The sequence below is a fragment of the Lissotriton vulgaris genome, chromosome 3_1 (assembly GCF_964263255.1).
Source record: "Lissotriton vulgaris chromosome 3_1, aLisVul1.2, whole genome shotgun sequence".
Classification (NCBI taxonomy): domain Eukaryota; kingdom Metazoa; phylum Chordata; class Amphibia; order Caudata; family Salamandridae; genus Lissotriton; species Lissotriton vulgaris.
Window position 1 is genome coordinate 15,163,416 of NC_141689.1, and position 13,861 is coordinate 15,177,276.

Sequence of the window (13,861 nt, forward strand, 5' to 3'; positions counted from 1 at the left end):
CACTGCATTTACAGTGCCCATGGATGGACTTGGGCACTGTAGGGGTACAGAGCTCATACCCCTGTACCCTCACCACTGGCATACAGCACCCAGCTAGAGGGTTGACTGATGTATGACAGGGCAGTGGTTTGTGGGCATCGCATACAGAGATGTGTGCCATGTCGACTCTTCACTTTGTTCTGCACCAAGACACGCATCCTGCAAAGGCAGTTGGTGAGTGTCAGGGTACAGGACCTCTAAGGGTGGCACAACAAGTGCTTCAACCCTTAGAGGCCTTCTTTGGTCACAGTGCCCTGGGTCCATATGGTACCATTTAACAGGGGCTGACATGTGCCAAGAGATGCCAATTGGGTTTATTTTGGGGAAAGAATACAGGCCCTGGGACCCTGAATGGCAGGGTACCCGGGCACACCAAGGAAAAGTGCATCAGTAGCCAGGCAAAAAGTGTGGGGTTACTGCAACATAAACTCACTTTCCTACACTTGCACTGGCAGCCTGCACTGATTGCCTTCACTGCTAACCTCAATTGATACTCTGCACTTATAACCTACACGGATTTTCTTCACTGATGGCCTACACAGCTGACCTGCACTGATAGACTGCACTGACAAGCTTCACTGCTAACCTACACTAAGGCCGGTACTGGTGACCTCCACTGACACTCTGCACTGTTGGCCTTCACTGCTAGCCTGCAGTGATAACATGCCCTGATAGCCTTAAGTACTAACCTGCACTGATGGCCTGAACTGCTAACCTGCACTGACAGTCTGCACTGGTGGCCTTCAGTGGTAACTTGCACTGATATTCTTCACTGCTAACCTGCACTGACAGTCTGCACTGGTGGCCTTCAGTGGTAACTTGCACTGATATTCTGCACTGCTAACCTGCACAGACAGCCTGCACTCATGGACTTCACTGCTAACCTACATTGCACTGATGACAGTAGCTGCTACCCTGCACTGAATTTAAGTACTCACACAGTCAGTCCCCCACATCAATTCTGTTCCGGCCTCCTCGGGTGAAAAACGTGCCTGCAAGTGAAATAGACCCTTTTACGAGTGTTGGGTCTTTAAGCACTGAAGAGCCTGATAGTGACGAGGCCTCCGGTAGATGGCTTGTCTCGACGAGACCAGTAGGCACACAACTCTTAGCAGTCATCCCCAGGACTCCGTGAACATTTTCAGGACTAGTCTGTGCTCTGCTTTCATGGTTCCCAGCTTTTTGTTTTGATACTTTAGTCTCCAAACCTATTGCAAAGCCTAAGAGGGTACCAAATGTGAATTTTGTCTTGATTTATTAGAAAACTGAGGTCCTCCAAGAGTTCAGGCACCGACTGCACTTGAGCAAGAAGCCCTCGCTGTATTGTGCCTTGAAAAAGATGTTGTCCAGGTAGATAATAAGTCTGACCCTGAAGGTTTTATCAACCCTGTTAGAACTGGGGGCCTCCAGTTGGCAATGGTATACACCTTTGTCCAAATAGGGACCCTTGCTTATAAGTCAAGTCAGGATAAGGGAATTACGCTCCTAGATAGCCCCTGCTCACCCACTTGGTAGCTTGGCAAGAGCAGTCAGGCTTTTCTCAGAGACAGTGTGTTAAGCATGTGTTGATATACACAGTAATACAGTGAAAACACTGCAGATGGACACCACACACGTTTTTTAAAAATAAGTATTCTTTATATAGACTTAACACAAGACCACAAGCACCCGTTTTGAGTTCCTGAGGAGAGAGAGGACAACATACCATATAAAGCTAAGTCAAGAAACATTTCTAGATTTACTGCAAATATTACAGAAATAGAAATAAGAATACTTACCAAATTTGAAAGAAGACGAATACCTTGTTTCTTCGAATGCATAGAGAGCGAAAGAAATAAAACTTATTTGAGAGTCAAGGTCAACAAACTACAAATAACAATATATCAAAGAATATTTACAATAAGGAAAGATAGACAACAATTCATCAGATAACTGATAAGTGAGTATAGAACATAGTAGAGGATAATAAGAGTCAAGGGTTCCCAAAGACAAGAGAGTCTTAATGTGTTCATTAAAATTGTGCAGAGATACAGATTAGAAGAGAGAGAGCCATTAGGAAGAATACTACAAGTGAAGAACAGACAGAACTTAATAAAGCAATAGGAGAGAGGCTAGTTCTTGGAAGTAATAGGTAAGTGTAGATAGAGAAATCACTAGAACATATGTAGAGAGAGAGAGCTAGAGTAGGAGGTTTAGAAATATTAATAATTATATTCCCTTCAGGTACAATCGAACAGTCTGCAGGACGGACTAGACAAATTGGACCATCCAAGACAGTCTCTTCTCATCTCTTTTCTGATTATTATTTTATCCAATATCCCCCTTCCCCCAAGATAATAATTTAGAGACTCGTATACATCGAGCTCTGGATTGTTCTGAAGTTGGATTTGGGACAAGGCATCTCTGTTCCTGTGCGGCCAAGCCACATTAAGTTTTCTCAGATCTGACAAGGTACAATGCGATACAATGGCGCCCTTGATGCGACGATGCGGAGATGATGCCTACACGCCCTGGCAGCCTTGTGATGACTCTGTACTTTGGAACTGTGACAGGCCCTGCGACAGGCCCTGCTACACGCTTCACCAGTGATGAGTGACGCCCTCTCGATGGCGTCACGCTACTCCTGTGATGCAACAGCAGACAGCTGTGACAAAGACAGGCTTCTGGGGAGATGCGATGGCGGCACGCTTCTCTTCGATTCGACGACTACAGCTGTGACTGTGACAATAATTCTCATTGCATCGCGCTTCTAGCTCCAAGTACCCGGCAGGATCTGCTGATAGAATTCCCAGCAAGGAAATTTCGGAGGGGAGCTGGTGCTGTAGTCTTTTGTCCCTGAGACTTCATTAGGAGGCAAGCACAAGTTCAAGCCCTTGGAGAAATATTCTGTAAGATGATGAAAGTTTTCTGAAAGTTCCTTCTCCTTTCCTTGGCAATAAAGAAACCACTGCAGGCCAACCCAGCAAACATAACACTGACAGAGGGGCAGTCCAAACTCCTGCAGCTTCCTTCGTTCTTCTCCTTGACAAAAGGTTTGTCTTGTTCTCAAAAGTGATCTAAAGTTCTTGGGTCCGGCTCCCAATATTTATATTACTTTTCTCTTTGTTCTCTGAAGGCAGAGGGGCCTTTGAAGAAGAAGAAGAAGAAGAAAGTGGATTTTTAGAGCGCGAATTGCTGCCCTGAGGCGTCCAAGCGCTAGAGAAATCTGTTGGAAGGTGAGTGAGGTTGCAGAGCCAGAAGAGGGAAGGAGAGCCGGTTTATTGCGGAGAATTGAACAGGTGTGTTTTTAGTTGTTTGCGGAAAGAGACTAGGTTGGGGTTGGATCTTAAATGCAAAGGAAGGGAGTTCCAGATCTTGGCGGCATTGAAGGCAAATGTCCTTCCCCCCGATCTTGTCCTTTTGATTCTAGGGACTGTTGCCATAAAAGCCTGGCTAGATCGCAGGTCTCTGCCTGGACAATACTGGCTTACTAGGCTTCGAGTAATTTGGGGTCCCGAGTCCCAAAAGGCCTGGTGAGCAATACACATTGCCTTAAAAGTGACTCTCTTCCGCACTGGGAGCCAGTGCAGGCTGATCAGTGCCGTTCTAACTGGCATTCTGCGTGGGATCTGTAGTAGAGTGCGGGCGGCACAGTTTTGAACTAGCTGTAGTCTCTTTAGTGTGTACTCTGGGGCACCCAGATAGAGGGCGTTGTTAGAGTCCAACCGCGACTGTATCATGCCCTGTATGGCTATCTGCTTTGCCTCCATTGGGAGCAAAGGAAGAACTTTCTTCAGTGTCCTGAGTAGTCCAAAGCAGGTGGCTGAGAGCTTTGTGGCCTGGGTGTTAAATGAAAGACTCCTGTCCAACCACACCCCTAGGCTTTTGATGTTTTCTTTCGGAACCGGGCGGGGGGCCTAGGCAGGTGGGCCATAATGAGTTGAAAAGGGTAGGGTCGGCAGGGCCCAGGAGCATAAGCTCCGTTTTGTCACCATTGAGCTTTAGCGATGACAGAGTCATCCAGGCCTTCACCTCCTCCAAGCCTTTTGTTAATCCACCTGAAATTGGCTGTTGAGCCTCCTGCGCTAATGAGACCACCAGCTGGGTGTCGTCCGCATAGGAAATGATCTTAACTCCATACGGACGAACTACCTCAGCCAATGGCCTCATATAGATGTTAAAAAGCGTGGGGCTTAAAGAGGAGCCCTGGGGAACTCCACACTTCAGGGGTATGCTGGAGGACACTGTCTGACCGTCAAACACTTGGAATGACCTGTTACTTAGGAAAGATTTTAACCAGAGCCAGGGCTTGTCCACAATGCCGACATTCGAAAGACGGTTCAGTAGGGTGTTATGACTGACCGTGTCGAATGCCGCGCTGAGATCAAGGAGGATCACTGCCACTGATCCTCCCTGATCAAGAATTTTCCCGGACTCCTCGATGACCATTAGGAGGGCGGACTCTGTTCCATGCTTAGGTCTGAACCCTGTCTGGGTGGTGTCTAGCAGCTGGTTATCCTCAAGAAAGCTAACCAGCTGGAGATTTACATACTTCTCCACAATTTTACTTACCCAGGGTAACAGGGAAATGGAACGATAGTTAGCAAAGTCCAATGGGTCCAGATTTGTCTTCTTTATCAGAGCTCGGACCATCGCCTGTTTCCAGGCAGGAGGGACGATGCCGGAAGCGATGGAGGCGTTCAGAAGGTTTTTGATGATCGGTAGGACAATCTGAGATGCCAGCAACATGGTTTCAGGGGGTGCCGGGTCAGTTGGAGATCCGGATTTTACTTTCCGAGCCATGGACTCTAACACTTCGAGATCCATGCAAGGGAAGTGGTCAAGCGTGGGTGAAGAGGCTAGAACGGAATCTGTCCCCCTGGTTTTATCCTGGACTATCAGAGGGGTAGTGGTGCCTGGGAAGGAAGTATATATTTTGTTTACTTTGGCCGAGAAAAATTCCGCCAAGTCGTTGCATTGGGAAACAGATTTTTTCTCATATACACTGGGGGGGGGGAGGTTTTGTAAGTTTTTGTAGCGTTTGAAAGATTTCCCTGGGTTTGGATTTTGCGGCTAGGATTTTGTCAGAAAAGTATGCCGCTTGGGCAGCTTTTACTTCTTTCTTGTAGGCTTTTATTTCCTCTCGGTATTGAGTTTTGTCCTCCATAGAGTAGTCTAAACGCCATTTTCTTTCAATTTTCCGGCATTGGCGCTTTTTGTTCCTGAGGGCCTCCGAGTACCAGGGTGCAGTTTTGTGAGAACGTTTTACTATTGATTTCTTAAGGGGAAGGATGGTTTCGAGGGAGTGCAGGATCCAGTTTTCATAGGCCTGGTATGCCAGACATGGATCTTCATTATTAAGGGGAAATTCTTTCGTAAGTTTATTTTTCCATTCGTCTACTGGAATCCGCGCCCAGGATCTGGCATGTCTTATCATTGGTGTTACCGGGATGGGTTTCTGGGTAGACCAGGTGAAGGGCACCAAAGAGTGGTCAGTCCATGGGAGGTGGAGTGGGGACCCAACCACAAAATCCACACAGTTACTGAACACTGGATCTAAAAGGTGTCCTTTCACATGAGTTGATGTTTTTACTCGTTGGATAAGTTGTAGCGCGGCCAGGTCATCGGCTAGTGTAGTAGCCGTGGAATCCAGTGGTGAGTCAAAGTGAAAATTGAGATCGCCTAGCACAGTATAGTTGGCGGCAGCGCTGATGCGTGGCGCCACTATTGCTGGTAGGAGATTGTGAAATTGTTTAGGGGGGCCAGGCGGGCGGTATATCAGTGTGCCCGAAAAACAGTGGTTGGGAGAGAGCTCCAGCGAGAAAGCTAGGCTTTCACAATCTGGGATGTTTTCCGGGATGAGTCTACAAGGTATTGTTCTTTAAATATAATTGCCAGCCCTCCCCCTCTACCCTCCGGACGGTCTTGTCGGATGATTTGAAAACCAGAGGGGAGGGATGTTACAACATCCAGGTCGGAGTCTAACGCCAACCATGTTTGCCCAGTCCAAACCAGTTCTTGAGCACTCTGTTGACATGACTCCTTCTTTCCTTTCACAGTGCAGGGTAGAAACATCTGCCACAATCCACGGAGTGGAGCCAGCATTCTGGAGGGAAGGCACAGCCCTGTTCAGGTCCCATATGCAACAATTCCCTTCCATCTAGATGCAGATCTCCCTATTCACCATTGGGCTGACTCATTCTGTCTCTTGGAATCCCCCAGCCCTGTCATTCAAACTCCAAACAAGAAATAGACAACCTAGCAGAGTCATGCTTGGTTAGTTAGACAAGAAAATACCTACTTTCTAAAAGTGGTATTTTCAAACACAGAATGTGAAAACAAACTTCACTAAAATATGTATTATATCATTCAGAGTTCAGGCATACTACACTTGAATTTCTACCATTTTCTGTGAGTCAGATAGGGTTATAAGATCTAATAATCTGCCCATTCTGGCCTAAGGAGAACAGGTAGCCTTGCAGTAGTGAAAATTAAAAATGGCTGTAATTCACTATTAGGACATGCCACACACACCAAGGCAAGTCCTACCTTATACTTGCAATGCACCCTGTCCTTGGGCCTACCATAGGGGTGCCTGATATGAAGAAAAGGGAAGGTTTAGGGACTGGCTAGTGGGTGCACTTGCCAGGTCAACATGGCAGTACTAGACTGCACATAGGCCTTGCAATGGCAGGCCTGAGACACACATTACAAGCAGCTTCTGTGGGTGGACAACCAGTGCTGCAAGCCCACTAGCAGCATTTGATTTACAAGCCCTGGGCACACTCTATGCACTGTACTAGGGTATGATTAGTAAGTCAAATAACCCAATCATGGAGTCACTAATCAATATATTCATTTAACATAGGGAGCACTTCAGCTTTGATAAACACCCGGGATGAAATATAGCCCAAATGGGAGCAGCTTGAACTACCAAACCTGCTCATTTGACATGAACAGGAGGAACCGCCACTGAGGAGCGAAAATAGGGACCGGGCACATCCATACCATTCAGTGATTTGTTATCAAACAGTCACTCAGAAGGCGGATTCCCTTCAACTTGAAACACCCATAACTCAGCCATCCAATGTACTCCATCAAGATTATGATGGGCCTTGTGAGGAACTGAGTTCATTGTTGACTGGGGCGTAAGCGTTGGTCAAGCAGCAACCACAATCCTTGTCAAGGTGAGGCACAAGCCAACCCTATATTATCATGTGCTCCCCCTCTGGTAGCTTGGCACAGAGCAGTCAGGCCTAACTGAGAGGCAATGTGCAAAGGATTTGTGCAACGCTTCACCTGGCGGGTATTGTGCGAGCTTGGCATTGGAAGTCACTGCGGGGGTTGATGCTGGAGTGTGAACACTTGATCTGATGCAATTAGCACTGAATCGCAGTGTGAGCGGTGAGGTAACAGTGTTAACGGGTCTGTTCATAGGCGTGAAAATAGCCCAAAGGCTTGAATTCAGTTTCCAGTAAACACACCAAGGCTCCCGGAACTAAGGAGCAACACTTGGGGCTAAGGAACTGTTTGCAGTTGGTTCCCGGGGCAGGTGTAGGATGTTGGGGAACACGTATGTCCCTGAGGCTCACAAAAGGGGGCCAGTAAACTAGCCTTTGCACTCACTCTGGTGTTCTGGTTTCAAGATGAGTTTCTACGTTCAGTTATTCCTCCCCAGGAAAGAGGGTAGCAGGTCAGCACAAAAGGACAACAGTTCCTTCAGAGTAGCAGTGCAACAGAATGGTGGTCCTTTCTGCAGAACAACCATTATTCTTCATAGCAGTGTTTCCATAGATCCAGAAGATAACTAAAGAGTTGGTGTCTGAGGTCCAGTATTTACACACAGTTGTGCCTTTGAAGTTGGCAGAAGCTTCACATAATGTACGAATGTACACATGTACATTCGTGTAAGGTCGTCCCTTGTGAGATGTTTCTGTAGTGCATGAGTTCTTATGCTGTCTGCTCATGTGCTGATTTTGATGTGCGCCCTATTTACAAGGGCAAACAAAACAGGTGATGGACCGAATGTGGATCAATGTCACACATTCATCCCAGTCCAAAGATCTGGGCCCAAATCCATCGTTTTTTTGCACTCCACACCACCCCGGGTTAGACAATGGCGATATGCAAATCAGCTCTGACCCTGTGCCCCATGGGAATAGTCCAGTCCGAACTACAAAAGCCATGTCCTTCCCAGAACGGAATCAAGCATCCGAGGACCGGACCGGTTTCGAGGTAACACCTCTCATCAGCCCGGCTAGCTTGACTCCAGTGGTGTGGAGTGCCTGGGACCCACGTCTGAGCATCCCCAGCGCACTTATGGCGAATTTGCAAACAAAACAGGTGATGGACCGAATGTGGATCAATGTCACACATTCATCCCAGTCCAAAGATCTGGGCCCAAATCCATCGTTTTTTTGCACTCCACACCACCCCGGGTTAGACAATGGCGATATGCAAATCAGCTCTGACCCTGTGCCCCATGGGAACAGTCCAGTCCGAACTACAAAAGCCATGTCCTTCCCAGAACGGAATCAAGCATCCGAGGACCGGACCGGTTTCAAGGTAACACCTCTCATCAGCCCGGCTAGCTTGACTCCAGTGGTGTGGAGTGCCTGGGACCCACGTCTGAGCATCCCCAGCGCACTTATGGCGAATTTGCAAACAAAACAGGTGATGGACCGAATGTGGATCAATGTCACACATTCATCCCAGTCCAAAGATCTGGGCCCAAATCCATCGTTTTTTTGCACTCCACACCACCCCGGGTTAGACAATGGCGATATGCAAATCAGCTCTGACCCTGTGCCCCATGGGAACAGTCCAGTCCGAACTACAAAAGCCATGTCCTTCCCAGAACGGAATCAAGCATCCGAGGACCGGACCGGTTTCGAGGTAACACCTCTCATCAGCCCGGCTAGCTTGACTCCAGTGGTGTGGAGTGCCTGGGACCCACGTCTGAGCATCCCCAGTGCACTTATGGCGAATTTGCAAACAAAACAGGTGATGGACCGAATGTGGATCAATGTCACACATTCATCCCAGTCCAAAGATCTGGGCCCAAATCCATCGTTTTTTTGCACTCCACACCACCCCGGGTTAGACAATGGCGATATGCAAATCAGCTCTGACCCTGTGCCCCATGGGAACAGTCCAGTCCGAACTACAAAAGCCATGTCCTTCCCAGAACGGAATCAAGCATCCAAAGACCGGACCGGTTTCGAGGTAACACCTCTCATCAGCCCGGCTAGCTTGACTCCAGTGGTGTGGAGTGCCTGGGACTCACGTCTGAGCATCCCCAGCGCACTTATGGCGAATTGGCAAACAAAACAGGTGATGGACCGAATGTGGATCAATGTCACACATTCATCCCAGTCCAAAGATCTGGGCCCAAATCCATCGTTTTTTTGCACTCCACACCACCCCGGGTTAGACAATGGCGATATGCAAATCAGCGCTGACCCTGTGCCCCATGGGAACAGTCCAGTCCGAACTACTGATTGGTTCTCACGGGATCCTTTGAACACATGCACAAATAATTATTTGCACGCATAGGGAGTACATTCACATTTAGGTTGTTTACTTCTTATCTTTCACGTTTGTTTTCATTGGGTTGTGGATTTGTTGCACTACATATGCACACTTTCCTATGGTAAAGAAGGTAACCGATGATGAGAAGTGGTTCACTGGCGAGTACCAGTCAGTATTGTCCCCCTTGGTGTTGCTACCGTGAGGTGCCTTCTTTCCTTCTCACACTTTTTTTGTGATGATAGATCTATGGTGGTGGTTTATTTCTATTTACAAGTAGGATACACTACGGTTTGATAACCAATTAAATTCATTGGTCAACATAAAACGATATCTTAAACTGATTTCACACGCTTTAGACTGTTAAGCAAAAAACGTTGTGTTGTGTATCCTTGTAGGGACAGCGTAAAAATGAGGCAGCGTTAACATTAAGAACAGGGAGAACCTGGTCTTAAGCTGACGAAACTAGGAGAAATGCATTATTTCTACTCATTTTTGCTTCATCCATGTGTGCTGCGTTGTGCAAAATGCCTTGAATTTGTAATGTTCTGTGTGTGCATTAAGCAGCACACATGGAAGTGGGACAAATGGCATTTAAAGATGGTTTATGTATAGGAAGCCCCATTCCTGTACATAAACAATCTTTTCCCTGCACGCAGACACCCTTGCACTTTGGTGCAATGGTGTCTGGGTTGGTGCTACACTGCCGGTGTAATTTAAAAAGCAACATTGTCTCCTTTCCGGGAAGAGCTGTCCCTCCCTAGATGGGGTTAAATTCTGAGAGCTGAAATGATTCAGCTGCAGTGAAAGGCAGGAAGCCTTCCCTGCTAAAACTGAAAGCAAGTAACAGACATTCATTTCATCTGCAGTGTGAGTCAAGGAGTCTCCTCTGCTATGAAATTGTTGCTCTCAGTTTTAGCAAAGGGGGCTCCTTGCCTCCCACTGCAGCTAAAGCATTTCAGCTGTAGGAATTAACCAGGATAGCCCCCCCTTTAACCCTGTGTGTGGAAGCCTGGATGAGACAGCCTCCCTTTCGCCAAGTATTTCACAGATCTTTAACAGACCTTTTTCTTGTTAATGAGGCTTTAATGGTTTTCACCCCTTCTTAGGGCCCCTGCAGCTCCACTCTGCCATTTTGTTCATAGAATCAGTAGAGTACAAAGGTGAGATTTTAGGGTGGAGTGCGCGCCCCCCTGAGAAAAGTGTTGCGCCCCCCCAGGGGGCACGGCCCACAGATTGAAGAACTCTGATGTAAGGTCATCCCTTGTGAGATGTTTCTCTGCTGTTTGATTTCTTATGCTACTGCACATGTACATTCATGTAAGGTCGTCTCTTGTGAGATTTTTCTCTGGTGTTTGAGTTCTTATGCTGACTGCTCATGTATATTCATGTAAGTTCACCCATGCTGTGCATGCATTTGTTTCACACACAGTAGGTTTGGTGCAGAAATGGTGTTATGAATTTATCTTTTCCAGGGATTCAAACAAGACCAACATTCTCATCAATCGAGTCCAAGGAAAGGAAAGTTTATACAAGGGGCAGTTCAACTTGGTAGCGCCTGATGGTTCTGTGATCCCAACCAAGTCTGGGGACAACTCCCTGTACCATGCTCTGGCAATGACCAAAGGGGTCCAGCCGAACCAGGATATCTCAAAGGAGGCGGCGGATTTCAAGCAGAAGGTGTATGAGGAGGTAATTAACATTAATTATAGTTAAAAGGAGAGATGACACGTTACAGGCTGGGTTGTCAGCTTTTGGGCCCCTGGGCACAAGTGAATGCAGAGCACGACATTTTGCATCTATCGGGTCACTCCTTCTGGTGTCATTGTGTGAGTGACTCTTCTTTCATGATGCTTCTCCATTCTAAACAATCCTCCCGTCCGAGTAGCAGTCTGCGAGTGTGCTGCGGAAGGAATGCCCCTTGCCCCACTTCCCCAAATGAATTCCTACATCCTTCATGTTATTCATTTTAATCTGCATGTGTGCGTGTGATTTGGGTGCCACACTCAGAGCCACATCTTTTCTAATCTCACCTGGCTCACTCCTTCGGATCTACGTGTGTGAGTGTGCCTTGGAAGCATCACTCAGAACCTCATCTCTTCTACTCCCTCCTGGCTCACTCCTGATCTAAGTCTGTGAGTATTTTATTTATTTATTTATTTATTTATGCAATTTTATATAGCGCGGACTTTACCCGAAGGTGTCAGAGCGCTTCACAATAGGAACAGAAAAGATACAAACTGAGAACGTTACACGAGCAACAGATTGCAGAGGCATTCGTTATGTTACATACGGTAAAGTGATAATTGTGAGCAACCAAGAGTACATGAGGTAGTAAAAATTGTGAGAAACCAAAAATACATGAGGTAGACAAGGTAATTGTGACACTTGTGAGCAAACAAAATACATGAGGTAGTAAAAATGTGGGCTACCAAAAATACATGAGGTAGTAAAAAGTGCTCAGGAGGGAAAAGTGACAAGTGTGCAGGCTACAAGAGAAAATAGAGTATAATTTGTGGTATGATACTGCAGTATATGTTACACACTCAAGCACAAGGACAGACGATTACGTAGGCAAAAGTGGCACTTGTGCAAGTATCAAAGGTAAAAAACCTGTGAGAGGAAGCAAACCGTGTGTTACAGGGGCAAAGTGGTGAGTGCAAGTTGCAAGAGGGTACCAAACACAAGTACATGGATAATACTGCAATAAAAGGCAAACACTCTAACCGCAAGAACACACTGGGAAGGCACTTTCATGGACATGAGAAGTAGAAATTATCAGTAGTGGGAGATCTTCCTACAGACAGAAGAGAGTTACTTTTGGAGGTGTCTCTGGAGGAGGAGAGCTTTGAGGTCCCTTTTAAAGGCCTGGGAGGAGGCTGTGGTCCGGAGCTGAGGCGGCAATGAGTTCCAGATTCTCACTGCGTTGCCTGAAAATGATTGGGCCATCGTTCTTTCCTTCTTGAAAGTGGGAGGTTCAAGCAGTAGATTCTCCGCATTGCGTGAAGGTCTAGAACCTCCAGAGAGTTTCAGTTTATTCGCCAGGTAGAGAGGAGAAGAGGAGTGCAGGGCTTTGTGGGTGATACAAGCGGTCTTGTAGATAGCTCTAGCCTCCAAGGGAAGCCAGCGGAGGGTAGATAACATCGGTGTGATGTGATCGCTTCTTTTGGCCCCATAAATGAAACGAGTTGCTGAGTGGAAAACAGACTTAAGTGGGGACACGTGGGATTTGGGGAGGCCAGTAAGAAGAGAATTGCAGTAGTCGAGTCTGGAGAGGACCAGTGCTTGCACCAGGGTTATAAGGTCCCGCTCCGCGAAGAAGCGACGGATTCCCCAAAGAAGGCGCAGTTGGTATCGAGCTGATTTCGCAATGGAATTGATGTGGGGAATTAGATTAAGTTTTTTGTCTAGTATGACACCAAGGGATTTGGCGCTGTCGACAATGATGGGTTTATTGTTTAGTAGATTCATCTGATCCATCCATGATTGAACCGGGGGAGGAGAGAGTGAGGAGGAGAAGAGGAGGAATTCAGTTTTGGAGGGATTCAGAATCAGTTGATGAGTTGACATCCAGTTTTGAATGGAGTCGAGAGTGGAGCTTAGGATGGAAAGATCGTGAGTAGAGGCAATCTTGAGGTAGAGTTGAGTGTCGTCAGCATAAAGATGATAGTGAATCCCGGATTTACTTAGGAGATTTCCCAGTGGTTCTAAATAGAGATTGAACAGTGTGGGAGCAAGTATCGAGCCTTGGGGAACACCTTGACCTACCGCCACAGGAGGTGAAAGACTGTTCGCTATTTTGATCATTTGGGATCTGCCAGAAAGGAAGGATGCAAACCATTTAAGCACAGTGCCCTCCATGCCCATTCTCTGTTGAAGAATATTGAGGAGGGTATTGTGATTTGACAGCCTCACTCAGATCCATACCTAATGTAGATATACGTAGGTACCTTTCTACAGCAACTTTGCACACCAGACAAACACCTGAGAACTCGTTGCTATCTCACTTACCACCAGAGAGAAACCCACCTTACAGAAAGGACAACTCTCACCAGAAACGACACATCAGCAATCATGTGGACCATCTATTCAGGGGGCCCAAAGGACCCTTGGCCCCATCACGTCTACAACCTAGGAAGATTCCCATTCAGCAGCACCCAAATCCACAGTATCACCTCCAGCATGTCCCCCACTTTCCCGGATGAATGGAAACTTGCAGAAATCACCGCCCAAATCCAGAAGCCGACCCAAACCCACTGAGAAACTTCTGACCCATCTCCCTGCTCCCCCATCCAGCCAAAGTAATAGAAAAAGC

The 13,861-nt window shown here is 47.0% G+C and overlaps 1 protein-coding gene across 1 annotated transcript in view; it reads left to right on the top strand.

Moving 5' to 3' along the window:
* The window catches only part of LOC147725828 (uncharacterized), a 492,715-nt gene that overhangs the window by 383,700 nt on the left and 95,154 nt on the right, over positions 1–13,861 (top strand). Inside the window, exon 7 of the mRNA XM_086960004.1 lies at positions 11,022–11,238. Coding sequence (XP_086816130.1) covers positions 11,022–11,238 — 217 coding nt within the window. The remainder of the gene's footprint in view (positions 1–11,021; positions 11,239–13,861) is intronic.